The sequence below is a fragment of the Herpailurus yagouaroundi genome, unplaced genomic scaffold (genome assembly GCF_014898765.1).
Source record: "Herpailurus yagouaroundi ecotype Mexico unplaced genomic scaffold, PumYag 28, whole genome shotgun sequence".
In the NCBI taxonomy this organism is placed as follows: Eukaryota; Metazoa; Chordata; class Mammalia; order Carnivora; family Felidae; genus Herpailurus; species Herpailurus yagouaroundi.
In genome coordinates this window covers 21,085,113-21,112,632 of record NW_024412376.1, presented here as the reverse complement: position 1 = coordinate 21,112,632, position 27,520 = coordinate 21,085,113, and the positions used below count along the sequence as shown (strand labels likewise).

Here is a 27,520-nt window from a genome sequence, read left to right as displayed (position 1 = left end):
ACCATAGAAACACAAAGGATTATAAGAAAGCTACAAAAAATTATATGCCAACAAATTGGACAACTAGAAGAAATGGATACATTCCTAGAAACATACCATCTTCCAAAATTGAATAAGAAATAGAAAATCTGAAGACAGATCACTGTTAATAAACTGAATTGATAATCAAAAAAATAGAAGTCCAGAATTAGATGGATTCACAGGTGAATTCTACCAAACATTTAAAGAAGAATTAATACCTATTCTCCTCAAACTATTCCAAAAATAGAAGGAAGAAAGCTTCCAAGTACATTCTGCAAAGCCAGCATTACTCTGACACCAAAAGCAGACAAACACACCACAAAAAGAGAAAAGTACAGGTCAATATCCCTGATGAACACAGATGCAAAAATCATCAATAAAATATTAACAATCTGCATTCATCAATACATTGAAAGGATCATTTACCACAATCAAGTGGGATTTATCCTGGGGATGTAAGGATGGTTTGATATTCACAAGTCAATCAATGTGATATGCTACATTAACAAAACAAAGGATAAAAATCATATGATCATCAATAGATGGAGAAAAATCATTTGATAAAATTCAATACCCATTTAAGATAAAAACTCCTAACAAAGTAGGTTTATTTTTTTTTTATTTTTTTATTTTATTTTTTTTTTTCAACGTTTATTTATTTTCGGGACAGAGAGAGACAGAGCATGAACGGGGGAGGGGCAGAGAGAGAGGGAGACACAGAATCAGAAACAGGCTCCAGGCTCTGAGCCATCAGCCCAGAGCCCGATGCGGGGCTCGAACTCACGGACCGCGAGATCGTGACCTGGCTGAAGTCGGACGCTCAACCGACTGCGCCACCCAGGCGCCCCAACAAAGTAGGTTTAGATGGAATATACCTCAACATAATAAAGAACATATATTAAAAACCCATAGCTACTATCATACTCAATGGTGAAAAACTGAGAGCCTTCTAATATCAGGAACAAGACAAGTTATGTCCATTCTTGCCTCTACTATTCAACATAATACTCAAAGTCCTAGCCACAACAATCAGATGAGAAAAAGAAGTAATAGGCATCCAAACTGGTGAAGAAGTTAGACTGTCACTATTTGCAGATGACATGATAGTATACACAGAAAATCCACCAAACAACTACTAGATGAAATAAATAATTCAGTAAAGTTTCAGGATACAAAATTAATACCCAGAAATCAGTAGCATTTCTATACACCAAAAATTAGGTAGTAGAAAGGGAATTTAAGAAAATAATTTTCATTTACAATTGCACCAAAAATAATAAAATATCTAGGAATAAACCAAAGAAGTGAAAGACCTGTACTCTGAAAACTATAAAACACCAATGAAATAAATTGAAGATGACACAAATGGAAAGATATTCCATGCTCATGGATTAGAAGAATTAATAATGCCAAAAGGTCTGTATTACCCAAAGCAATCTACATATTCAATGTAATCAATCCCTATCAAAATACCAACAGCAATTGGCACAAAAACAGACACAGAGACCAATGGAATAGAATAGAAACCCCAGAACTAGACCCACAAACGTATGGCCAACTCATCTTTGACAAAGCAGGAAAGAACATCCAATGGAAAAAAGACAGTCTCTTTAACAAATGGTGCTGGGAGAACTGGACAGCAACATGCAGAAGGTTGAAACTAGACCACTTTCTCACACCATTCACAAAAATAAACTCAAAATGGATAAAGGACCTGAATGTGAGACAGGAAACCATCAAAACCTTAGAGGAGAAAGCAGGAAAAGACCTCTCTGACCTCAGCCGTAGCAATCTCTTACTCGACACATCCCCAAAGGCAAGGGAATTAAAAGCAAAAGTGAATTACTGGGACCTTATGAAGATAAAAAGCTTCTGCACAGCAAAGGAAACAACCAACAAAACTAAAAGGCAACCAACGGAATGGGAAAAGATATTTGCAAATGACATATCGGACAAAGGGCTAGTATCCAAAATCTATAAAGAGCTCACCAAACTCCACACCCGAAAAGCAAATAACCCAGTGAAGAAATGGGCAGAAAACATGAATAGACACTTCTCTAAAGAAGACATCCGGATGGCCAACAGGCACATGAAAAGATGTTCAGCGTCGCTCCTTATCAGGGAAATACAAATCAAAACCACACTCAGATATCACCTCACGCCAGTCAGAGTGGCCAAAATGAACAAATCAGGAGACTATAGATGCTGGAGAGGATGTGGAGAAACGGGAACCCTCTTGCACTGTTGGTGGGAATGCAAATTGGTGCAGCCGCTCTGGAAAGCAGTGTGGAGGTTCCTCAGAAAATTAAAAATAGACCTACCCTTTGACCCAGCAATAGCACTGCTAGGAATTTATCCAAGGGACACAGGAGTACTGATGCATAGGGGCACTTGTACCCCAATGTTCATAGCAGCACTCTCAACAATAGCCAAATTATGGAAAGAGCCTAAATGTCCATCAACTGATGAATGGATAAAGAAATTGTGGTTTATATACACTATGGAATACTACGTGGCAATGAGAAAAAATGAACTATGGCCTTTTGTAGCAACGTGGATGGAACTGGAGAGTGTGATGCTAAGTGAAATAAGCCATACAGAGAAAGACAGATACCATATGGTTTCACTCTTATGTGGATCCTGAGAAACTTAACAGGAACCCATGGGGGAGGGGAAGGAAAAAAAAAAAAAAAGAGGTTAGAGTGGGAGAGAGCCAAAGCATAAGAGACTGTTGAGAACTGAGAGCAAACTGAGGGTTGATGGGGGGTGGGAGGGAGGAGAGGGTGGGTGATGGGTATTGAGGAGGGCACCTTTTGGGATGAGCACTGGGTGTTGTATGGAAACCAATTTGACAATAAATTTCATATAAAAAAAAATACCAACAGCATTTTCCATAAAACTAGAATACTCAAATTTGTATGCAAACACAAAAGACCCCTAATAGCCAAAACAATCTTAAGAAAGAAAAGCAGAGCTGCAGGTATCATAATTCCAGATTTTAAGATATACTAGAAAGTTGTAGTAATCAGAACAGTATGGTATTGGCACAAAAATAGACATAAAGACTAATGGAAGAATATACAAAGTCTACAAATAAACCTATAATTATATGGTCAATTAATCCATGACAAAGGAGGCAAGAATATACAGTGGGAAAAAGACAGTTTCTTCAATAAATGGTGGAAAAATTAGAGAGCTACATATATGTAAATGAGTGAAACTGGACCCATTCTAACATCATGCACAAAAATAAATTCAAAATAGATTAAAGCCGTAACATGAGACCAGAAACCATAAAAATCCTTGAACACCGAAAGGAATTACCCTGACATCAGCCATAGTAACATTTTTCTAGATGCGTCTCCTCAGGCAAGGGAAACAGAAGCAAAAATAAACCATTAGGACCACATCAAAATAACAAACTTTTGCATAGTAAACAACACAATCAACTAAACAAAAAGGCAACCTAATGAATAGAAGATATTTGCAAATGACATTTCTGTCATATGTTAACAACATATATGACCCCACATGAAAAAATCAAACAATCCAATTAAAAAACAGGCAAAGGACCTGAATAGACATTTTCTGAGGAAGACATACAGATGGCTGACAGGCACATGAAAAGATGCTCACCATCACTAGTCATCAGAGAAATGCAAATGAGAACCACAATGAGATACTACTTTACATACATCAGAATAGCTAGTATCAAAGAGAGAGGAAATAATAAGTGTTGGTGAGGGTATGGAGCAAAAGGAACCCTCGTACATTGTTGGTGGAAAGTAAACTGGCATAGCTACTGTGGAAAACCATAATGGAGGTTCCTCAAAAACTCACAAATAGAAATACCACACGATCCAGTAACTCCACTAATAGGTTTTACCCAAAGAAAAAGAATACACTAATTTGAAAATACATATGCACCCCTATGTTTATTGCAGTATTATTACCAATAGCCAAGATATGGAAGCAACCTAAGTGTCTTTTGATATGTGAATAGATAAGGAAGATGTGTGTATGCACGAGTGCACACACATACACACACACTGAAATATCACATTGTCATAAAAAAGGATGAGATTGTACCCTCTGTGACAACATAGATGGACCTACAGGTATTCTGCTAAGTAAAATAAGTTAGACTGAGAAAAAGGAATACCATATGATTTCACTCATATGTAGAATCTAAAAAAAAAATGAATAAACAAAAAGCAGAAGCAGATTTATAAATATAGACAACTGATCATTGCCAGAGAAGGGGGTGGGGTTGGGAGGATAGGCAAAAGGGTTAACGAGGAGTGGGAAATACAGGCTTCCAGTTATTAAATGAATAAATCATAGGAAGAAGGCACAGTATAAGGAATACAATCAATGATATTGCAGTAGTGTTGCCCGGTGACCAACGGTAGCTATACTTGAGGTAAGCACAGCATAAAGTATAAACTTGTCAAATAGTTATGTTGTACACCTGAAACTAACATGACCATGTGTGTCAATTATACTCAAGTAAAAAAAAAAAAAATTGAAAAGAAAGGAGCTCCTTTAAGTTTCCATTGATAGGTTTCATTGCACCACCATAAATAGGACACATTGCTTTGTTTTTGCCTGTTTGTGATTAAGGGGGCTAAAGGAAATCATATTGAAGAATATATGCAGCACTATCTACTGGCTTATATTCAATCCATTACTTGTTGCTAATGGCCCTAACATTTTCTTGACAGTTATTATTTTGTTAAGAATACTAATGAAGACACAGTGGTTTCTGAAGCTATATGGTAAGAGTACTCACTGTACCTTAAGATTTTCTAGTTTTGATTTAACGATAACTATTAGAATTTTTAAAGGATTTTTATTTTTTAAATTTTTTTCAACGTTTATTTATTTTTGGGACAGAGAGAGACAGAGCATGAACGGGGGAGGGTCAGAGAGAAAGGGAGACACAGAATCGGAAGCAGGCTCCAGGCTCTGAGCTGTCAGCACAGAGCCCGATGTGGGGCTCTAACTCACAGACCGTGAGATCATGACCTGAGCTGAAGTCGGACGCTTAACCGACTGAGCCACCCAGGCGCCCCTAAAATATTTTTGTTTTTATTAACAAATTAAAAAAAACATTTTTTTTGGCTGAGCTTTTTGGTCAATATAAATAAGTTTATACCTTAAATAAGTGAAGCTGCTCCCAAAATAAAAAAAATTCTTGAATTTGATTTTAGGAAACTTGATTAATAAAAATATCAAATATTTTTATTAAAAGCCTGATTCTGAAATATCTGAGCTGAATATTGATGCTCCATTCCTATGAACACTAAATCCAGGTATTCACCCTCCCATGCCCAAACACATCTACAGTTTCAAAAAAGATCTTATTTGCAATCTCGGTACTCTCCAAGATATCCAGAATACTGCTGCTAGATTGAACTTTATAAAACATCTTCACTTTGTCAGTTTACAAATCTTCACTGATTTCCTCTGTATATTTTAAACATTTCAGGGGCGCCTGGGTGGCGCAGTCGGTTAAGCATCCGACTTCAGCCAGGTCACGATGTCGCGGTCCGTGAGTTCGAGCCCCGCGTCAGGCTCTGGGCTGATGGCTCAGAGCCTGGAGCCTGTTTCCGATTCTGTGTCTCCCTCTCTCTCTGCCCCTCCCCCGTTCATGCTCTGTCTCTCTCTGTCCCAAAAATAAATAAACGTTGAAAAAAAAATAAATGAACATTTCATAGTATCTGATCACAAAGACTACTTTGGGTTTTTTTTTTTTAGTTTTTATTTACATTTTAGTTAATATGCAATGTAATATTAGTTTCAGATGTACAATATAGTGATTCAACACTTCCCTACAACAAAGACTATTTACAACAAGAAGCTTCTGATAAGGTGATTTTAACTCTAATACACATCAATTAGTTTTCACTCAGTTTTTTGACAAGTATGGCTCTACATTTCTTTCCATTTTTCACAATCCAAGCTTCCCTTCTCTAATTCCTACTGCACTGAAAAGTACTTTAGAATATGCATTTTTTACATATAGTTTTACACTTTCATATACTTAGGTTTCATCTCCCAAGGGAACTGTAAACAACATGTAAATAAAACACTATGTCGTTTAATGTCAATTAGTAATAAAGTGCTAGGTTACAGGAAGCACTCAATAAGTATTTTGAAAACAGTTCACAGTACATTAGAATAGTGATCATCCTTTTATAGCAATGGAAACTGAAATTTCAAATAAATTACTTAATGTCACATTACTAGCTTGTCACAGAGTTAGGACTATACCACTGGTCTTGTTCCATGTTTAAATTGACTAAATTTAAGGGGCAACACCATTTTTAACTTTAATAATTTTCCATAAAATTCAAATATATTTTGTGTCATTCTGTAGGTAAATATTTTCCAAATAGAAAAATGGTTTACATATAAACCACTATAAATGAACTCCACTTACTGTGAATGGAAGAGATTACATTTGGTATTAGGAGAAACTGTACATACTGCTGAAGCATGTATGTTTAAAACTTTACTAAACCATTCTGATTTCTAGAACTGACCAATAAGGAGTCTTTCTAAAAAATCTCATTCAAATGTTACTTATAAATTAAGTAAAAATATGGACCTAAAGGACTTAAGTCAATGAAAATATGGTAGAATCAGTAACAGTATATGACATGGTTAATTTTATAATTGCTCATAAGTACTGGATATGATTCCAATATAGATTTCACCAAAATGCATGTGATAAAAGCTCAGTAATTTACATCCTGTTTTTTGCACATTTACTTAAAATAGACTGAGGAAATCTTACCTTCTTGATAGGCTCCATCTGCCATGACTAAATGAAGAATCTTGGCATAAAGATGTTCATGTTCATTTCCTAAAATATTCTGAACTATTGTTGAACAAATCTCAATATTTTCATCTTCATCTTCATGAATAGCCTATACCAAATTTCCAAATATAAATTAATGCTTGAATGTAACTTTCTCTAATTGGAAACTTTATTATTTATGATAAATCTACTGACCTATAAATATCACTGACATTTCACTAGTAATCCAAAAAGAGCATATTTCAAAGTTAAATTTTTTCTTAAATAGGCTCCATGCCCAACATGGGGCTTGCACTCATGACCCTGAGGTCAAGAGTCAGATGCTCTATCAAATGAGCCAGCCAGGTGACCCAAAGTTAAATGTTTTAATTGACATTTTACTTACCTTTATCTTCTCATAAACCTCAAAGAATTTTTCAAAGCCTATTTCCTGCTCCAGGTGAAGTCTCAGTTCCTCTAAATGATTAAAGACGCTATCATATTCACATTCACTAGTAATCTCACCATCACTGTTATCTAAAATGCAGAAATAAAAAGAAGATATTTTAAGACTAAAAAGAATGAATAAAATAATTCTTACCCTAATAGACTAAAATTCTTTTTCACAACTGAGTGAGGTCACTGAAAAAGACTACTTGTACTTTCACTATAAAGATTTTATCATTATAATTATTGCCATTTATATAGGAAATCAGTGTATATGTAAATCTTTTTTTTTTTAAAATTTTTTTAACGTTTATTTATTTTTGACACAGAGAGAGACAGAGCATGAACGGGGGAGGGTCAGAGAGAGAGGGAGACACAGAATGTGAAACAGGCTCCAGGCTTTGAGCAGTCAGCACAGAGCCCGACGCAGGGCTCGAACTCACGGACCGCGAGATCGTGACCTGAGCCGAAGTCGGATGCTCAACCGGCTGAGCCACCCAGGCGCCCCTGTAAATCTGTCTTAACAAGAATGTTACTTTGGGATGGGGCACCTGGGTGGCTCAGTCAGTTAGAGTTCCACTCTTGATCTCGACTCAGGTCATGATCTCACAGTTGGTGCAATTGAGCCCTGCATCGAGCGTTGCACTGGGCTCTGTGCTGACAGCGTGGAGACTACTGGAGATTCCTTCTCTCCTTCTCTATCTGCCCCCTCCCCTGCTGGTGTGCACACATGGTCTCTCTCTCTCTCTCAAAAATAAATAAAAACAAACTTAAAAAAAAAAAGAGGAATGTTACTTTGGGAATCTTTTATAGACATAAACAGTAAACTAAAATAAAAACATTCTAATTGAGTAAAAAATGAAAAAAGCATACCCATATGTTCTGTACTGAGGCAACCAACCCTAACTGCTGTTTTTAAAAAGTTGATATTAAACATGGGCCAAAACATGAAAAAGCACACAGGAGGCAGGGACTTATGCTACGTATCATAAAACTTTAGTAAAGCACTTAGAAAATACAAATGCTATCTATGTTTTATGTCATGTATATGCCCAAGACACTTGGAAATAGTCTAGTAAAAGACAAAATTACTGAAGAATTGTTCCTTTTCACATTAGCTCTTCTTCCCAAATAAACATAATAGAGTTCTTGATTACACAGATTTTCTATGTATCTTGGGGGTAATGCTATCAACAAACAACAATTTAAAAAAAAAGTGTCAACGTTTTAAAAACTGTTTTTGGTATTAACCTTGCTGGTTAACCACTGTATGTGGAAGCTCTTTGTAAAATATAAAGTGCTAGGAAAACTAGGCTATTATCTTTAGTACTAGAAAAATAAGTCAAGGAAGATAAGAAAACAATGAAAATCCTTCAAAAGCATTTCTTCTCTTTTAAAATTTATTTGAGAGAGACAAGAGAGTGCAAGCTGGGAAGAGGCAGAGAGAGGGAGAGACAAAATCCCAAGCAGTCTCTGCACCGTCAGCACAGAGCCCGATATGGGGCTCGAACTCACGAACCCGTGAGATCGACCTGAGCCTAGATCAAGAGTCAGACACTTAACCAATTGAGCCACCCAGGCACCCTGCTTCAAAAGCATTTCTAAAATTTAACGGGAAAGAAATGGAACAAATGTATATGGATATTTGTGTGAGAAGAAAAGGCATGAATAAAGTCAGAGACACAGAAGCATACTTCAGTTTTATTTAAAGTTGGAAATGGTTTGTATCAGATAACAGAAAAATATATTCTACTTGAAATAATTGTATACCCTGAAAAAAGAAAGGTCCATGATCATGACCACGTACCCGAATGCCATTCTTCATTTAGGGCACTTTCACTGCTGGGATTGTCATCCTCATCTGCTACATCTGTCCCATTTGCAGTCTGCTCTATGTCACTGTTTTTTAAGATGGATTCTTCCTCCTCACTGTATTCTTCTCCAGGTTGTTCCCTAAGTAACTGTTCCATAGAGGCCTGAAGCTCCTGTAAATCTGTGTCAGTTTCTTCAAATACACTGAAATTTTGAAAGATTAAAGTAAACGTTACCAAAATGTTACCTTATTTTGAAATTTTACTTCAATATACATGTGTTCCTTTCTACTTAAAAGTACTAATAGTAGATAAAAAGAAATCTGAAAAAACCTACAGAGGTAAAAGTAAATGAGGACTGATACAATTATAAAATACAGCACATGGTACATATTCTGGAATACATAAGCCCAAAGATGACTTGTGTGATCCTGAGTGCCGAAAGAGAATTATAAAACTATCGATGTTATTCACTGCTTAAATTTTGAAAGAATGTTTCAGTGTTTTAAAAGGCCAGACTAAAGAGATTTTTCACTTGCTTTCAAAAAAAATACTTAATATTCAAATATTTTTCTTCTATGTAATTTTGAAAATTCAGCAGAATATTCACGTGGATGTATAATGGTAGTATCCTATATGAAAGGCTTTTCATATAAACATTCATTGGACATTTGAACTTTTAGAAATGAAAACACTTACAGAATTTTACATTTAGGTTCACAGGATGATCTAGTGAATAAAAATAGTCACCAGAAATCTTATCTTTACATGTTTATCCTTGAAAACATTTCTAAAATACATAGCAAGTAAACTTTACCACATAATTAGAATATATTAACCATAATAATCTTTGCTAGATTATCTTATTTCCAAGGCATTGCTCAGGATATTAATTTTATTTTCATGGGATTAAAGATGCTGGAACTAATTAATTTAGGCCAATAATACCTTACTTTTATATAGTACTTTAGTTTATTCTATTTAGTTTATTTATTCAGTTTTATTCTATTACTAAAATTTTACCTACATATAACTCACTTTAGAGACATGGAAACTGAATCAAAGTGTTTATATGTCTTGCACAAGGCTATACACTCAATTGCACAGTCAATAAATAGCACAGAAAGGATTGAAATCTCACCATTTCTATAATACCCCCAAAACATACTCACTGACTTTATTTCTTTTATGATTTGCCTCTTAGATATATGAGATCTCCTGAAAGAAGTTATGTACCCATGCTGAGGATTTCATCCACTAGAAAAGCTGATTTAAGTTTAGATTCCAATCAAATAAACAAGTATTTACTGAAGAGCTAAAATATAAATGGTATTATGCAAGATCTTAAATAAATTTTCCATCAATGGAAAAAGAAAATAATCTTTTAATGTAGAAATATCTTTAGTTTTTATTTATGTGTACAAACTTCTACACTTTGTAGCAGGTATAGAAAAGCATTCCTCCTCATTAGAACGAGAAAGAGAGCATATCTAATCTTTTGGCTCATCCTACTATTAGCATTTAACTTAGTATTTAATTAAAAGACTAACATAGCTTGCACATCCACAATGTACCATTGTAACAATGAGTAAACATTAATCTGTTGATTAAATCTTCTAGTGGCCAGCCTGGAGGAATTAGTACCCTCCATAGATGGTATTAAAAGTCAGTGGGGCTGCTAAGTCTGCCATTATAAGAAAAGTATAAGACTAACATTTTTTGGAAGAAGCACTCAAAAATTTGTCTTATATATATTTTTAAATGTGGCCCTGAATTCACTTTTTAGATTTTCTTATTATATGACCTTGAGTGAAGTTTGAATAACAACAAAAAGAAATGTTTTTTTCCCAAGGAAAACATTAAGTGAAATTTCCTGGTATGCACTAACCTACTTTTAAAAATAGCTTAGTTCAGCACTCTCAACAATAGTCAAATTATGGAAACAGCCTAAATGTCCATCAACTGATGAATGGATAAAGAAATTGTGGTTTATATACACAATGGAGTACTATGTGGCAATGAGAAAGAATGAAATATGGCCTTTTGTAGCAACGTGGATGGAACTGGAGAGTGTGATGCTAAGTGAAATAAGCCCTACAGAGAAAGACAGATACCATATGGTTTCACTCTTATGTGGATCCTGAGAAACTTCACAGAAACCCATGGGGGAGTGGAAGGAAAAAAAAAAAGAGGTTATAGTGGGAGAGAGCCAAAGCATAAGAGACTCTTAAAAACTGAGAACAAACTGAGGGTTGATGGGGGATGGGAGGGTGGGTGATGGGTATTGAGGAGGGCACCTTTTGGGATGAGCACTGGGTGTTGTATGGAAACCAATTTGACAATAAACTTCATATATTGAAAATAAAAAATAAATAAATCAATAAATAAATATCTTAAAAAATTAAAAAAATAAAAATAGCTTAGTTTTCAATTTTTTATTTCATTTTTTTAACTTGGTTTTCAAAATTTTAAATTAATATTAAAAGCTTCTAACTTAAATTTTAAAATTCTGTCATCAACTAGTAGTTAAAAGAACACAAGTCACAAACAAGCTATTGTGGCAGTCAGATTAAAACAATGGTGATTTTAGAGACACCTAGGTGGTTCAGTTGGTTGGGCAACCGACTCTTGGTTTCTGCTCAGGTCATGATATCATTCATGGTTTTTGAGATCAAGTCCTGCATCAAGCTCTGTGCTGACAGTGCAGAGTAACATAGGAGGGCTTACTTGTTGCAAAGAGGGTGGAAAAAGATTACTGTCTAAGGGGCTATCACTTCCCATAGTTCTCAGAAGTGTTGGTTAAATTTCTCTTGGATTCTAGATTCCCTGTGGATCATGAAGAAAGGAATTTTGGGAAAGCAATTAAATGTATGTGCACATACATATGCAAATAACACAACTAGTCTACCTGCTAACTCTCCACTGCCATAGTTTTGAAATCATACATGGCAGGAGAGAGATATAGAGGCTTTCTGGTCTTTTCCCTGGTGAACTGTAGAATAGTACATATTTCACAATTTCCCACTTCAATCCCTGTATCATGTGGCATTAAACTGTTAAATAATGATCACCCTAATATTCATTCATTTAAGCAAAATTTATTACACATGTCCCCCATGGCCAAGTCAAGGTCCTACATGTTCAGTAGTGAATAAGACAGAGAGCACACATAGAAATCATTTTCTTATATTCTTCAAAGTGAGAGTAAGTCATTATATTACTTAGAGGCAACTATACATGTCAAAACTTGCATGACTGTACTTTAAAAATGCTGTATAAAGGTAAAGAAGTAGTGAAAAAATCAGTTATAGATCATTTTTTAAAACTGCCTAGGTGAGTCACATCTCTAGAACTCCTATACTCAAAAATTCTGTTAGTGCTAGTATTTGTTAATGACATCATGCTCACATGTCTTCAGAATCAGAAGGTCCTTCTTTAATATGCTCATCTTCAATTTCATCTATTTCAAGATTGTCTTGACATACATCTCCTACAGTGGGAACATCCATCAGTGTTCTGAACAATTTTGAGAGATCTGGAAGTGAACATGTCCTCAACATCTAAAAAAGTTAACAGACTTCTTAGTAGGAGTGAGATCATTAGAAAATAAAGTTGAGATAAAAAAATTAGAAAGTTAGAGCTAATACTAATTTTTTATTTTTATATCATATATTTAGAGCTAGAAGCTCCAGAGGTGACTTGTCCAAGGTTAGAACCTAATTCTCTTGAATTTCAGCTCTGTATTTTTTCAGTAAGGAAACTAAACTTTCAAGTTATGCCTGGGTTTCAACATACAAGGATTCACTTAAGTCATTGTTCAAAGGCAGGATAGAGGTGCTTACTTGGGGTATGCCCAGGGAATGGAATTAGAAATCTGTCAGAAATCAGGCAGTGCCAGAAACTGCTAATTTGCTCCTTCTCATTCAGGACCTATACTGTCACTCTTTTACTGTATCTCTGCTAAGTCTTCCTCTCACACTTTCCTATGGCCAATCCTCCCCACATATCTTTCCCAAATCCTGGACTGAGTCTGAAGCTTGGCAAAGCACCATCACACATAAATTGGTGGCCCTTTGTATCATTTATCCTAGGAGCTGTTGGCTGGGCCACATTGGTTAAACAAGGAACTTCATATTAGTGCAAAATAAACAAACAAAAAACAAAACAAACAAAAACCTAACATGGCTTCCCTGAACAATGGACTGTAAATAGAGCCTTTCCTACAAGAAGGCAAGGCTAGAAAGACAGGTACTTGATGTTCATACTGAAAATCATGTGAGATCAGGTGAGAAGAAACTGACTTAAGAAAAAATGCACAGTTGAGGTATTTAAAATTTGAACTTGTTTGCATAAGACCAGAAATAATAGAAATAGCCTCTGGCCACTAACCTAACAGCAGTTAGAATATGATGGATAGACAGAGCAATGAAACAAATATCTAAATATATAAGTCTCAGAGTTTGGTTAATAACCCTAAAGGAGTCTGTGAGATTTGAAACATAACTCCTAAGGCCCTGGTAAGAATCTACACCAGATTGAAGGCTGTGAAGAAAACAATGTTTAGCATATTAATGAAAATTTATATTCGTCGCCAATTTTATTGGTACAATCTGTTTTTGAGAATAAAAAAAAAGCATAGATTTCCATTACTTGAACATAATTTACATATTATAGCACTTGAAAAAAATGGTTATGAACTACAAGATGGTAAGATATGTTGCTTGTCAAAGCACTTAATAATGGTACTGAAAGTATTTCTTTTTCTGAATCTCTCACTGTCAGCAGAATTTATGCTTGACTTGTTTATTATTTTAATGGTTTGAACCCTGTATATTACAAACCATTGGTATGCAAAATATGCATACAGTAACAGTTTCTCTAAATAGATACAGCATATATGCATTATATACCTAAATTCAAGGGGACTCGACATGAAGATGCAGTATTTTTTTAGGCTGAGATAAATTTTAACTCTGGTAAAATAGTCTCAATTCTAGTTTATTCCTTTCACTAGTTAAAATAATTTTCCTAATATGGGAGCCTGGGCGGCTCAATTGGTTAAGTAAGCATCTGACTTCAGGTCAGGTCATGATCTCCTGGTTCACAGGTTTGAGCCCCGCATCCAGCAATGTGCTGAAAGTTCAGAGCCCAGGGGTGCCTGGGTGGCTCAGTCGTTAAGCGTCCGACTTCAGCTCAGGTCAGGATCTCACGGTCCGTGTGTTCGAGCCCCGCGTCGGGCTCTGGGCTGATGGCTCAGAACCTGGAGCCTGCTTCCGATTCTGTCTCCCTCTCTCTCTGCCCCTCCCCCGTTCATGCTCTGTCTCTGTCTCAAAAATAAATAAACGTTAAAAAATTAAAAAAAAAAAAAAGAAAAGAAAGTTCAGAGACTGAAGCCTGCTTCGGATTCTGTGTCTCCCTCTCTCTGCCCCTCCCCCGTTCACACTGTCTCTCTCTCTCTCTCAAAAATAAACATTAAAAAAATAATTTTCCTAACTTAATGTAACATAATACAGTTAGAAAGAAATTTTAAGAGGTATGTAATTTCACAACTTTCCTCCTGGAATAGATCTATGTACCCTCAATCCAACAGCTTATCTATCCTATATTGAAAACCCTTTATGTTCACAGTCTTCTTTGACAGATTTTTTAGATGTTTTTGTTTGTTGGTTAAGTTCTTTTTCTCAAAAATGAAGAGAACCACATAAGATAGTGAATAAATTAAGTAGTAAGTATACTAATAATAGAACTCCACATAAAATTGTACTTAAAATAATTCTGTCAACTCACAGTTTCATCTGTAGTATTTTTCAAATAAAATTATGAATTAGCAATACTCTGGTTATAGTACAGAATGAATTATAATGAACATATTTATTTAACTTCTGCTTACTAAAATTAAACTGTAACACTGTTTCTTAAAAATAGCTTCTACAGAGCGCCTGGGTGGCGCAGTCGGTTAAGCGTCCGACTTCAGCCAGGGCACGATCTCGTGGTCCTTTAGTTCGAGCCCCACGTCAGGCTCTGGGCTGATGGCTCGGAGCCTGGAGCCTGTTTCCGATTCTGTGTCTCCCTCTCTCTCTGCCCCTCCCCCGTTCATGCTCTGTCTCCCTCTGTCCCCAAAAAATAAATAAACGTTGAAAAAAAAAATTAAAAAACAAAATAAATAAAATAGCTTCTACAAATATATCCTCATTTCAACCAGGTGAAAAGTGGATCTAAAACATTAAAAAAATTATGAACATTTAGCAAAGGCAAAAATTATAGACATTATATAAGAATTGATATTTTAGCAAATTAAGACATTTAAGACATATACGCTACTGGTGAATTACACATCAATATTCCCCCCACCCCCACATTCTCCATTTGCTATAATGAGTAAAGAAATTCTTAGTATTTTTATAGAGATTAGTTTTCCACTCCACTCCGCAGATCAGAAAACTATTGGTGGAACACATCTGGTCTCTCTCCACCCTGTATTCGCCATCCTCTAAAATGAGGGAGGTCTAAGGGGAAGGACAAATAACTATTTTGTTTGGTAACCTAGACTCTGTTCTTATATAAGTGATAGCATGAGAAGATCACCTCTTGAGATGATTTCATTTTGAACTATTACAAATTTACCTTACCTTACTTGATAAATCAAGTTACTCTATTACTACTACCTTATGAAAGCTACATTTACAGTGTTTGTTGTCAGAAATAATACAACCCAGAAGATAATATAATTCTAGACTTACTAGAAATAGCTTTTCAGAATGAAAGTGTAACAAAAAGGTTTTTAAATAAACAAAAGAGGAAAAAAAGTCATCACCAACAGGGCTGCACAAGAATGTTAAAGGAAGTTCTTAAAAGGTGCAGAAATGATAGATACCAGATAGAAACCTGAATTCTACACAAAGTAATGAAGAATGTCCGAAATGGTAAATATATAGACTCTCAATTTTTACTTTCTGTAAAAGATAATGTTTAAAGCAAAAATGATGAAAATTTATTGTGGTGTTTATAACATATGGACATAATATATATGACAACAATGCCAAAAGGACAGACAAGAGAGTAGAAATGGAAGTATATTGTTAAACAGGTTAAATAAATACTGTGGTATATTAAATATGTTAAATATGTTAAATAAATATAGTGGTATATTAAAGAAAGATTGTAAAAAGCTAAAACTGTATGTTGAAAACTGAGAATTACAACTAAATATTTGAAAAGGTCTATCTTTAAAAGCAAATAGTAGAGATTAAATAAAATGCTAAAAATACTCAATCCAAAAGAAGGGAGAATTAAAGTAAATAGGAGAAGAAAAAGTGATGAGACAAATAGAAAACAAATAGCAAAATGGTAGGTTTAAAATTAATCATATCAATAATACATAAAAAATTACATAACAAGTAAATTGTCTAATCACTTTGAATAAAAGAGATTGTCAGGCTGGTTAAAAAGACTTGACTAGATGATAGCTACAAAAAATCCACTTTACATATAAAATCAGTGCGATTAAAAGTAAAGGATGTAAAATATATATACTTCATAGACATTAATCATCAGAAAGCTGGAATGGCTGTATTAAAATTGGACAAAACAGATTTCAGAACAAAGTGATATGACCAAGAATAAAGAGAGTCATTTCATAACGATTAAAGAGGTCAATTTTTTAAGACTATATAAAGATTATTAACATGCATTAAATTGACTGGAAATTTTAAAACTCCTTTCTCAGTAATTGATAAATAAGTAGAAAGACAATTAGCAAGGACACCACTATCAAACAAAAAGGGACACTTCATAACAATAAACCTATCAATTCAATATCCAGAAGACAGCAATACTGAATTTTTATTCACTCAAGAGCAAAGTTTCAAAATACATGGAACAAAAATAGACACAAATGAAAAGACAATTATGCAAGTATAGTTTTTTCAATCTTTTCTCATCAAATGATACAACTAGACAAAATACAAGATAAAGAAGACTTGAACAACACTAGCAACCAATTTGACTTAATTCTTGATATTTACAAAACATTCCACACAATGATAGAATACACATTCTTTTAAGGAGATCTGTTAGAGTAGAAGCCACAAGTAAAGGAGACTGAAGGGTGAGTCATGAGAGCCGAGGAAAATGTGATATAAAGCAAGCCAAGATATAAAAATGATTTTACAAATAAAGTGTATATCAACTCTGTTGGAAGAAAAAAATCAAGAAAGAAGAGAGAAAAAGGTACAGGGAATTTGGCAATGTATTAGTAACTAATTTAACAAGAGCAGTTTTAATGGAGGAGTGGGATGAAAGTCATATTGGAATGTATTTGGAAGTGGAGACTGCAAAGATACAACATATTGAAGATGTTTGGTTATAAAGGGAACAGAGAAAAGGGGTGGTAGCTGGAGAAGGACATGTTGTCAAGAGAAGAGAAGTTTGCTAATTACGATGGGACTTACAAGAACATGTATGTTGAGGAAATGATCTAATATAGAGGAAAAAGTTGATACAAGTGTGACCAAAGTAAAGGAGTTATTCCTTGAGGTGAGAGAGGTTAGGATTCAAAGTACAAGGAGAATTTCCTTTAACAATAATAATAAAAAAACCCACAGGGTTGCCTGGGTAGCTCAGTCGATTAAGCATCCAACTTGATCTTAGTTCAGGTCATAATCTCATGATCATCAGACTGAACCCAGGGTCAGGCTCTTTGCTGAGTGTGGAGCCTGCTTGGGATTCTCTCTCTCTCTCTCTCTCTCTCTCTCTCTCCTCTCTCTCTCTGTCTCTCCCTGCCTTGTACACACTCGTGCACGCACTCTCTCTCCCTCTCAAAAATAAACATTAAAAAAAAGGTAAGTAGCATAATTAACATTTTTAAAAAAGACCTTTAACAAAAATCCTTGTTAAGAGCTCAAATTATTCCACTTAGTAGACAGATTATCTATATGTTTCAAAATAAATTTTACTTTTTCTCCACACTTTAAGGTGACCATTATGAACACCAAGTATTTACTATTTGGGCCCAGTGATGAACTTTCATGACCTCAAAGATTTAAGGAATAGGGAGGTATGGCCTTCTGTCCTTGCCTTAAATGGCTACAAACTGCTTTGGCTTTCTAGGGTTCTTTCTTGCCCTTCCTCTTACAGTCATTCCCCTACATGAAATCTATTTTGTTGTGCTTACTTCCGAAGCAAGTACTTCTATAGAACTACTAAGGCTGAACTAAGGTCATGAAAGAAAATAAAAAATTAAAATGTATTATGCAAGGAATGTTAACATTTTTTCTTAAGTTTATTTCTTTATTTTGAGAGAGAGGCAGAGCATGCGAATTGGGGAGAGGCAGAGATATAAGGAAAGAGAGAGAATCCCAAGCAGGTTCTGCACTGTCAGCATAGAGCCCGACATGGGGCTTGAAACTACGAATCATGAGATCATTACCTGAGCCAAAGTCAAGAGTCAGATGCTTAACTGACTGAGCACCCAAGCTCTCCAGGAATGTTAACTTTATACACAGAATAAATTATTAAAAATCTCTAGGCTAAAAACAATTAGCTATACACCTTTACTAGAAGGGAAAGTGTATGAATTACATGACAATCCTTCTCTGTTCCACAAGTAGGCCTTATTCTCTAACTCTGAAGATCATAACATTTGTTTTCATAGTTTACATCTTTGAAAGTTTGAATGCTATTAGACAAGAGAATTTAGCAATCTCTACATTTAAAATAAGATTAAGACAACACTCCATAAAGTAAAAACATATCCAACTGGAAAACTAAATTGAAAATCAAAATGACATATTTAAAAAATAGCCAAGGATGAAAGAATTCAGGTAATGCATTCCTATACAGACCTAAACATATAAAAAATGTCCAACATCAGTGGCAAACATAGAAACACAAATTTTAAAAATACCATCACCCATTCATTAAATACACAATTTTTAAGTGAATGATAACAGTTGGTGCTCTTTAGAGTACAGACTCTCATATACTATTGAGGTATTATTAGCTACTTTTTAATCTTTATTTTATTTGTGTGTGTGTGTGTGTGTGTGTGTGTGAGAGAGAGAGAGAGAGAGAGAGAGAGAGAGAGAGAGAAAGTGAGCGAGCACAAGCGGCAGAGGGGTAGAAAGAAGACAGAGGATCCCATGCAGGCTCTACACTGGCAGCAGAAAGCCCAATGTGGGGCTCAAACTCACGAACTGTGAGATCATGACCTGAGTCAAAGTCAGAGGCTTAACCAACTGAGCCACCCAGGCGACCCCATAATAAGCTATTTCTTAAAGGGAAAACAGGCAGTATACAATATAACCTTTTGAACTCTACTTACAGAAATTATGAAAATTACTGTGGCTATTGTCAAAGATACACATGTAGGTAGTTAAGGCCCAGCAATAAAAATAGATTAGTTTAAAAAATTATATATAGCATAGCAGCACAATGGAATTTATGGTCATTATAGATGATATGAGAGATTATTTGACAATATGGCAAAATGTTATTTTTAAAAAATGCTTATTTATTTTGAGAAAGAGAAAGAGCACACATGAGTGGTGAAGGGACAGAGAGACAGAGAGAGGGAGTACCCCAACCAGGCTTTGCACTGTCAGTAAAGAGCCCAACATGGGGCTCAATCTCATGAACCTTGAGATCATGACCTGAGCCAAAATTAAGGGTTGGTCACTCAACAGACTGAGCAATTCAGGTGCCCATGACAAAATGCAATTTTTATAATAATATAGTTTTCAATAGTAACATTTGTAATAATTTTATAATTATTATTAAACAGAAAAGCAGATTACAAAAAATATGCCTAATAATTCATTTTGGCAAAAAGTTTTATAAATGTAAAAATTACACATATAAAACGTAATATAACAAAATATGTGACTCCTTTATATTTTAAAATGTTCTATAGAGATACTATTGCAATTTCAAAATAAGAAAAAGATAGCAAGTGAGAAAAGATAAGAGGTTTGAAAATCTTCTGCCAGAAAGTGCATATGAATATCTTATCTATTAGTCTTTCTACATACAAATTAGGCAATTAGTACTTCTGTCCATTTAAGATATATTGCTTGGGGTGCCTGGATGGTTTGGTCGGTTAAGTATCAACTCTTGATTATGGCTCAGGTCATGATCTCACTATCCAGCCCCACGTTGGGCTCTGGGCTGACAGCGTGGAGCCTGCTCAGGATTCTCTCTCTTCCTCTCTCTTCCCCTCCCCCATGTGTACACTTGCTCTCTCTCTCTCTCTCTCAAAATAAATAAATAAACTTAAAAAAAGAAAGGATATATTACTTAAGTTTAGTCTCAGACTAAAAATGGAGGTAGGGTTGAGTAGTGAAGAGAGGAGATAATGTAAGAGGGTGTAAGAGAGATCTTCTGCTTAAATAAAAGTAGACCCTATAAAAAGAATCCTGAACAAGGAACCAATGAAATAGGTTTTGTCCTAGTTGTACTCTCAATAGCAACTTCTTTTTAGAATCCCAGAAGAGAAGATGGAGGCCTTCTGTTGTGTGTGTGTGTGTGTGTGTGTGTGTGTAAGAGATTCAAACTCAACATTATGGTTTATCAAAGAAAATAAATAAGAAATGTTATTAAAATAGATATTTTCTATTTGAGGTGCATACTTGCCTTTGGGTTGTTTGCATCAAATAGACCAGTTGAAAGTCCAATCAGCAAGGAATTCTTGTTTTTATTTTTTGGTGGTGAATCAGAGCGAGATCGAAGTGGAAAGGATTCTTCTGGTGAACACATAATTGATTGAATTTGAGAGACTACGTTCAAGTGTTTTGAAAGAACCACTCTTTGGAAAACTGGTTCTGGTTGCACAGATTTATCTACATCACATTTGGAGTGCTGAGAATCATCTATTTCAGTTCCTGTGGTATAAAGGAAAGATTTTGTGATAAGTCTATATAGTACTTAAATAGTTTTATGTGATATTGAAAAAGGCACAGTATTTAACATGGATTGTAGCAAAAACCTCCATGTCTATCAAGAAAACAAAACCAAAGTATTTATGTGATTATATTACCTTATAAATAATCTTTGGATATTAGGTTTTATTTTCAGAAAGCAGATTAATTTGCTATATACTTCCATTAAATGCAAAATATGTAGACACAAATGTAAGGAAATGTGAAAACACACTGTTTAGACACTCATATTTACCCCGTTTATCTTTGTTCCTATAGGTTAGATAGGAAAAATTATATTTCTCATATTTTAATTAATACTATTAAAAACAAGACAATTTACTTAATGTTCTTAGTATACTGGCTTAATTTTAGCAAGCAGTTCTTTTTGTTTTGAACATTCAATAAAATAATTGGCCAAAATTTTATTTATTTATTTATTTATTTATTTATTTATTTATTTATTTATTTATTTTTGAGACAGAGAGAGACAGAGCACGAGCAGTGGCAGGGCAGAGAAAGAGGGAGACACAAAATCCAAAGTAGACTCCAGGTTCTGAGCTGTCATCAGCACAGAGCCTGATGAGGAGCTCGAACTCATGAGTGGTGAGATCATGACCTAAGTTGAAGTTGAATGCTTAACCAACTGAGCCATTCAGATGCCCCTTGCCCAAAAAGTTTTACTGCCCATGTTGCCAAACAATCCAGGTTTATTAATGAGAACCTAATGCTCTATGACTACTACACTTTTTAAATGAATGAGGTAACTGACAAGAAATGCTGTCTATTAATATGTTGTCCAAATAAAAGATTCACATTAACAACCTTCCAGAAAGTATTTAGTCTAGCACAACAAGGCTTACTTATATCAACTTCACTAAGGTGGTCCACATTCCTTGGGATTCCATCTTCAGTAACTTCATCTTGCTGAACAATGATCCTATCTTCCAACCTGCCAAGATGGACACATCAGTAAAAATACAATTTACTAGAAATAAAAGCACTCGCAAATTAAAAAAGAAAAAAGAGTACAAGTTCACCAGAATTCTATGATCCCTCTTCCATAATATTTTCCTCATGTGTGTACAGATATACATATTTTTCTTTCATAAGCACATTGTATTTTTTACCCTATTAAAACCTTCACCAATCAGTCAGTCACAAAAGCCAGCCTCACCACTTCTTGTAACAGTGGTTCCCAAAATGTGGCCTCTAGACATTAGGAACACACAGAAACTTGTTCAAAATACAATTTCTCAGGGCCTAGACTGGACCTATAAATCAAACCTTTGGAGATAAGGCCCACCAATTGATTTTAATGAATACCAAAATAATTCTAATACTTGCTAATGTCTGAGAACCACTACTTTAAGCAATCAAAATGCCCCTTAAGAGTGGAGAATATAAAACAATCATGCTATACTAATACTGTAAAATATCATGCAGCTGTTAAAAAAAATGAAACAGAAATCTATGTGAAATGCTATATAGAATGATAGTTAATATATTATTAGCTAAGCAAAGTAATCTGCAGATCAGTTAGTATTAAATGGTGTTAAGTTTCAAAAATGGTGTGTAGCACAGTACAAAAAAAATAGAATGATATGCACAGAAATGTTTTAGTTCTTGAAGACAGTGAATTAATTAAGGGAAAAAAGGTAAAGAAGAACTAACAATTTTTATTTCAATATAGCTGGGCATTAAATTCATGTATTTTTTTAACAAAAATTTAAAGATTGGAATAATACGGTCCAAAGATTTGAAACAAATCCAGAAAAAGATGCTTGATATCACTAACCATCAGACAATGCAAATCAAAACCAAATAAGATATCATCTCATAACAAAGATAGATATTAGCTGTATCTATTGTAATCCTTTTACAATATATACAAATTAAACCATCATGCTGTATGCATTAAACTTACAGTGATACAAGTCAATTATTTCTCAATAAAAATGGAAAAAAGGAATCATTTCAATAAATAGGAACTGGTAACCACCTCCAAAAAGATATCATCTTATATCTGTTACAACGGCTATTATCAAAAAGAACTAAGTGTTGGTAAGGATGTGGAAGAAAAGGAATCCTTGTGCCCTGTTGGTAAGGATGCAAACGGTGCAGCCACTATGAAAAACAGTATGGAGATTTCTCAAAAAATTAAAAACAGAAATATAATACAATCCAGTAATTCCACTACTGAGTATCCAAAGAAAACAAAAACACTAATTCAAAAAGATCTATGCTTCCCTATGTTTCTTGTAGCATTATTAACAACAGCCAAGATTTGGAAGCAACCTAAGTGTCCTTTGACAGATGAATGTGTACACGCACATACTGGAATATTACTTGGCCATAAAAGGAGTGAAATCTTGCCACCTGCATAACACAGGTAGACATGGAGGGTATTTATGTTCAGTGAAATAAGTAAGACAGAGAAACACAGGTACCATATGATTTCACTTATATGTGCAATCTAAAAAAAAAAAAAAAAAAAGAACACAGAAGGAAACATAAACCAGGAACAGACCTATAAATACAGAGAATAAACTGGTAGTTACCAGAGGGAAGGGAGGTGAGAAGATGGGAAAAAGGGATGAGGGTTAGTGGGAGGTCCAGCACTATTTACAACTGACAAAAGGTAGCAACAATCCTGGAAACGACCCACCATCATCTGCTGAATGCCCACCAATTGCTGAACAGATAAAAACATATGGTATATTCCACATAATGGATTTTCAGCCATAAAAAGGAATGAAGAAGTGTATATCCTACAAAATAAACTTTGGAAACATTATGTATGGTTAAGTGAAAGAAGCCAAATACAAAAAGCCACGTACTATATGATTCCATATGAAATATCCAGAATAGGCAAATCCATAGACAGAAAGGAAATTAGCAGTTGACAAAGGCTGGGGGAAGGGAAAAACTGAAAGGGGCTGCTTAATGGGAGTCAGGGTTTCCTTTTAGGGAAATGAAAATGTTCTGGAACCACATAGTGGTAATGGCTACACAACACTGTGAATGTACTAAATACTACTGAATTATACACATTAAAATGGCTAAAATGGTAATTTTATGTTATATGAATTTCACCTCAACCAAAAAAAAAGTAATATTCCTTTTAGAATTCCCCTAACTGCTCAAATCCTAGTTGACTTTACTGTTATCAGTTTGGTATATATCTTACCATATTTTTCCATTTTAAATTTTAAATTTCCATTTTTCCATTTTAAATTTACATAAAAATAATATAGTGTTAATATACAGAAATGCTTTTTTACCCAATATCATTTTATTTCATTAATTATTTGATATTTGGGGCATATTTACATATTAATACATGAAGTAACATTTTACTATTTAAAGTGCTGTATACAATACATAATGCAGCATACAGAAACTATTTTTGGCGACTTCCTTATTGATTATTTAGATTCTTTCAGATTATTTGTTGACTTTCCTACAATAAACATTCTTGCATATGCCTCTTTGTACCCATGTGTGAGTAATCTTAGAGTAGATACCAAAAAATAAAAGATATATTTTATACAAAATGTACATTTTAAACTAACAAAACTGGGAAATGGATCTCCAAATTGGCTCTCCCAATTAATATTCATATTCATAATGTTTCAAAGCACCTAATTCCCAATCCCTCACCAATATTTGATGCTATTACTTCCCTTCCTCCTGGCTTCATATTATTTTATGAAGAAACTTTCACTGGATACACCTAAACTCTGGTCTGCCTTTTATTTACTTCTCTCCTTTGAGGGAGAACAAGTATCTGACATTCATACATCCATAGTTCTTCACTGAGTAAAGTTAGTCAGAACTTAGGAGTGTGATGTCTTTTTTTCCTCAGTAGTACTGACTCTCTATAATCCATAAAGTACCATACAATTGTATTTACTAACCATATAATATGGTTTTCTCCTTTGATAACAACTATATTCATATTATTTTCCCATTTTTTTCTCTTGGACTTTTTTGTCTTTTTTCTTATTAACTTACATGAATTCTTTATGAATTCTGGATATTAATTATTGGGTTGCCTCCCATTTTTTGACATTTAGGTCTTTAATAAATTTGATATTGTTTTGTTGAATGGTGTTAGAAACAAAACTAACATTTTTTTTTCCAAATCGTGTTAAAGTGCTGCATATGCTGTGTAGTATACAGAAACACAGTATTTTTAACAATTTCCTTATTAATGATTATTTAGACTATTTTATATTATTTGCTATGATAAGCATTCTTGCATACATTCCTTTTTGCCCATCTTCAAATCCAGCCCATCTCCTGTTTTTATATATAAAGTTGTCTTGAAACAGCCACACTCATTTGTTTATGTATCATCTATGGCTGCTTTTGCAATACCTAGGCAGAGCTGAATAGCTACATCACAGACCAAATCGTCTATTTGAGGCTAAAATATTTACTAACTGGTTCTTCTTCCTTTTTTTTTTTTAATTTTTTATTTATTTTTGAGACAGAGAGAGACAGAGCATGAGCAGAGGAGGGACAGACAGAGAGGGAGACACAGAATCCGAAGCAGGCTGCAGGCTCCAGGCTCTGAGCTGTTAGCACAGAGTCTGACATGGGGCTCGAACTCACAAACTGAGATCATGACCTGACCTGAAGTCGGATGCTCAACTGACTGAGCCACCCAGGCGCCCCCTAACAGGTTCTTATAGAAAAAGATCAACTGTCCCTGCTATAGATCATGGCAAAGGAAGAAACTTCTAATTACTTTTTACGAAGGAAGCATAATAAGAATAACAAAATCTAACAAAGATTTCTCATAACAAAAGGAACTGCAGATGATTCTTTGCAAATATTAATATAAAAATCATAAAATACATAAGTGCATTAAATAATATGTCATGACCAAGAAGAGTTTACTTAAGGTATGCAGAATAGTTTATATTAATATATTAATATAATTAATTATACAGTTAACCCTTAAACAACATGGGGGATGGGGTACTGATTCCCCCATGCAATCAAAAATGTGCATATAAAATTTGACTTCCCCCCTGGGGCGCCTGGGGGGCTCAGTCGGTTAAGCGTCCGACTTCAGCTCAGGTCATGATTTCACAGCTCTTGAGTTCGAGCCCCGCGTTGGGCTCTGTGCTGACAGCTCAGAGCCTGGAGCCTGCTTCTGATTCTGTGATTCCCTCTCCCTCTCTCTCTCTCTCTCTCTCTCTCTCTACCCCTCCCCTGCTTATGCTCTCTCTCAGTCTCTCAAAAAATAAACGTTAAAAATTTTTTTTAAAAATTTGACTTCCCCAAAACTGAATTACTAATAGACTACTGCTGACCAGAGTGTTAATGATAACATAAACAGTTGATAAATACATAGTTTACATGTATTATGTGTCATATTTTTAAAATAATACCTAACTTTTAATTATTTTTTCAGTATTTCAAGCTACACAGTTCACCTACAACTTCTTTCAAATTAGCATGAGTCTTCAAAAATTTTCCAATATATTTATTGAAAAAAATGTATATGAAGACCATGTATAAAAAGATCAATGCAGTTCAAAACAGTGTTGTTCAAAGGCTAACTGTACTAATAAATAAAGGAAAACATTTATATGAACGGTTCTATAGAAGCTGAAAAGTCATTCAATAAAATTCATTCCTGACGTTTTAAAAAATCAATAAAATAGGGAAGCCTGGGTGGCTCAGTCAGTTGAGCATCCGACTTCAGGTCAGGTCATGATCTCACAGTCCGTGAGTTCGAGCCCCACATCAGGCTCTGTGCTGACAGCTAAGAGCCTGGAGCCTGCTTCTGATTCTGTGTCTCCCTCTCTCTCTGCCCCTCCCCTGCTCATGCTCTGTCTCTCTCTGTCTCAAAAATAAATACATTAAAAAATTTTTTTTAAATCAATAAAATATTGATACCTATCTCAGTTAAAAAGTATAGTTATGCCTAATGAGGATTCACAACAGAATCATCTTCACTAAAGTCAAGAAAAACACACAGATACCCCCTATTCCCAATATTTAACATTGTATAAAAGATACAAAGACAATTACAGAAAAAAAATAGTGTTAAAAAAATTGGAAAGACATGAAATCATCACTTTTTTCATATGATTATATATCTGAGAAAAGCAAAAGATTCAACTGAAAATCTATCATGAACAATAGTGGGGTACAAAATCAATGTAAAGAAATCTACAACTTTCTAGTTACAAGATCTCATAGAAGAATAGGGACCATTTATAACACCAAACAAAAGATAATTTATCTAGTAACAAGCTTACCAATAAAAGCGTAAAACCTAGATGAAGGAAACTATAAAAATACTCAAAACTTCTATCATGTTCTTCATGGACAGGAAGAAAACAACAGTTGATTTTCCCTACATTAATTTATGAATTTAACACCCCACTAAAATACCAAGTGGTATTTTTTCCTAGGGGAAAGTGGGTGAAATTTAGTAAATTCTAAATTCAAATGAAATATGACACAAGCAAGAATAGCCAAGAAAACCAAAAAAGAAAAAC

The 27,520-nt window shown here is 34.5% G+C and overlaps 1 protein-coding gene across 7 annotated transcripts in view; it reads right to left on the bottom strand.

Moving 5' to 3' along the window:
* NEK1 (NIMA related kinase 1) overlaps window positions 1-27,520 on the bottom strand; it is a 239,119-nt gene that overhangs the window by 20,540 nt on the left and 191,059 nt on the right. For all 7 annotated transcript variants that reach the window (XM_040470858.1, XM_040470824.1, XM_040470831.1 and 4 more), the window contains 6 exons: window positions 21,860-21,948; window positions 20,713-20,960; window positions 12,493-12,644; window positions 9,081-9,289; window positions 7,233-7,363; window positions 6,824-6,956 (listed from right to left, as the gene is read on the bottom strand). In XM_040470858.1, coding sequence (XP_040326792.1) covers window positions 6,824-6,956; window positions 7,233-7,363; window positions 9,081-9,289; window positions 12,493-12,644; window positions 20,713-20,960; window positions 21,860-21,948 — 962 coding nt within the window. The remainder of the gene's footprint in view (window positions 1-6,823; window positions 6,957-7,232; window positions 7,364-9,080; window positions 9,290-12,492; window positions 12,645-20,712; window positions 20,961-21,859; window positions 21,949-27,520) is intronic.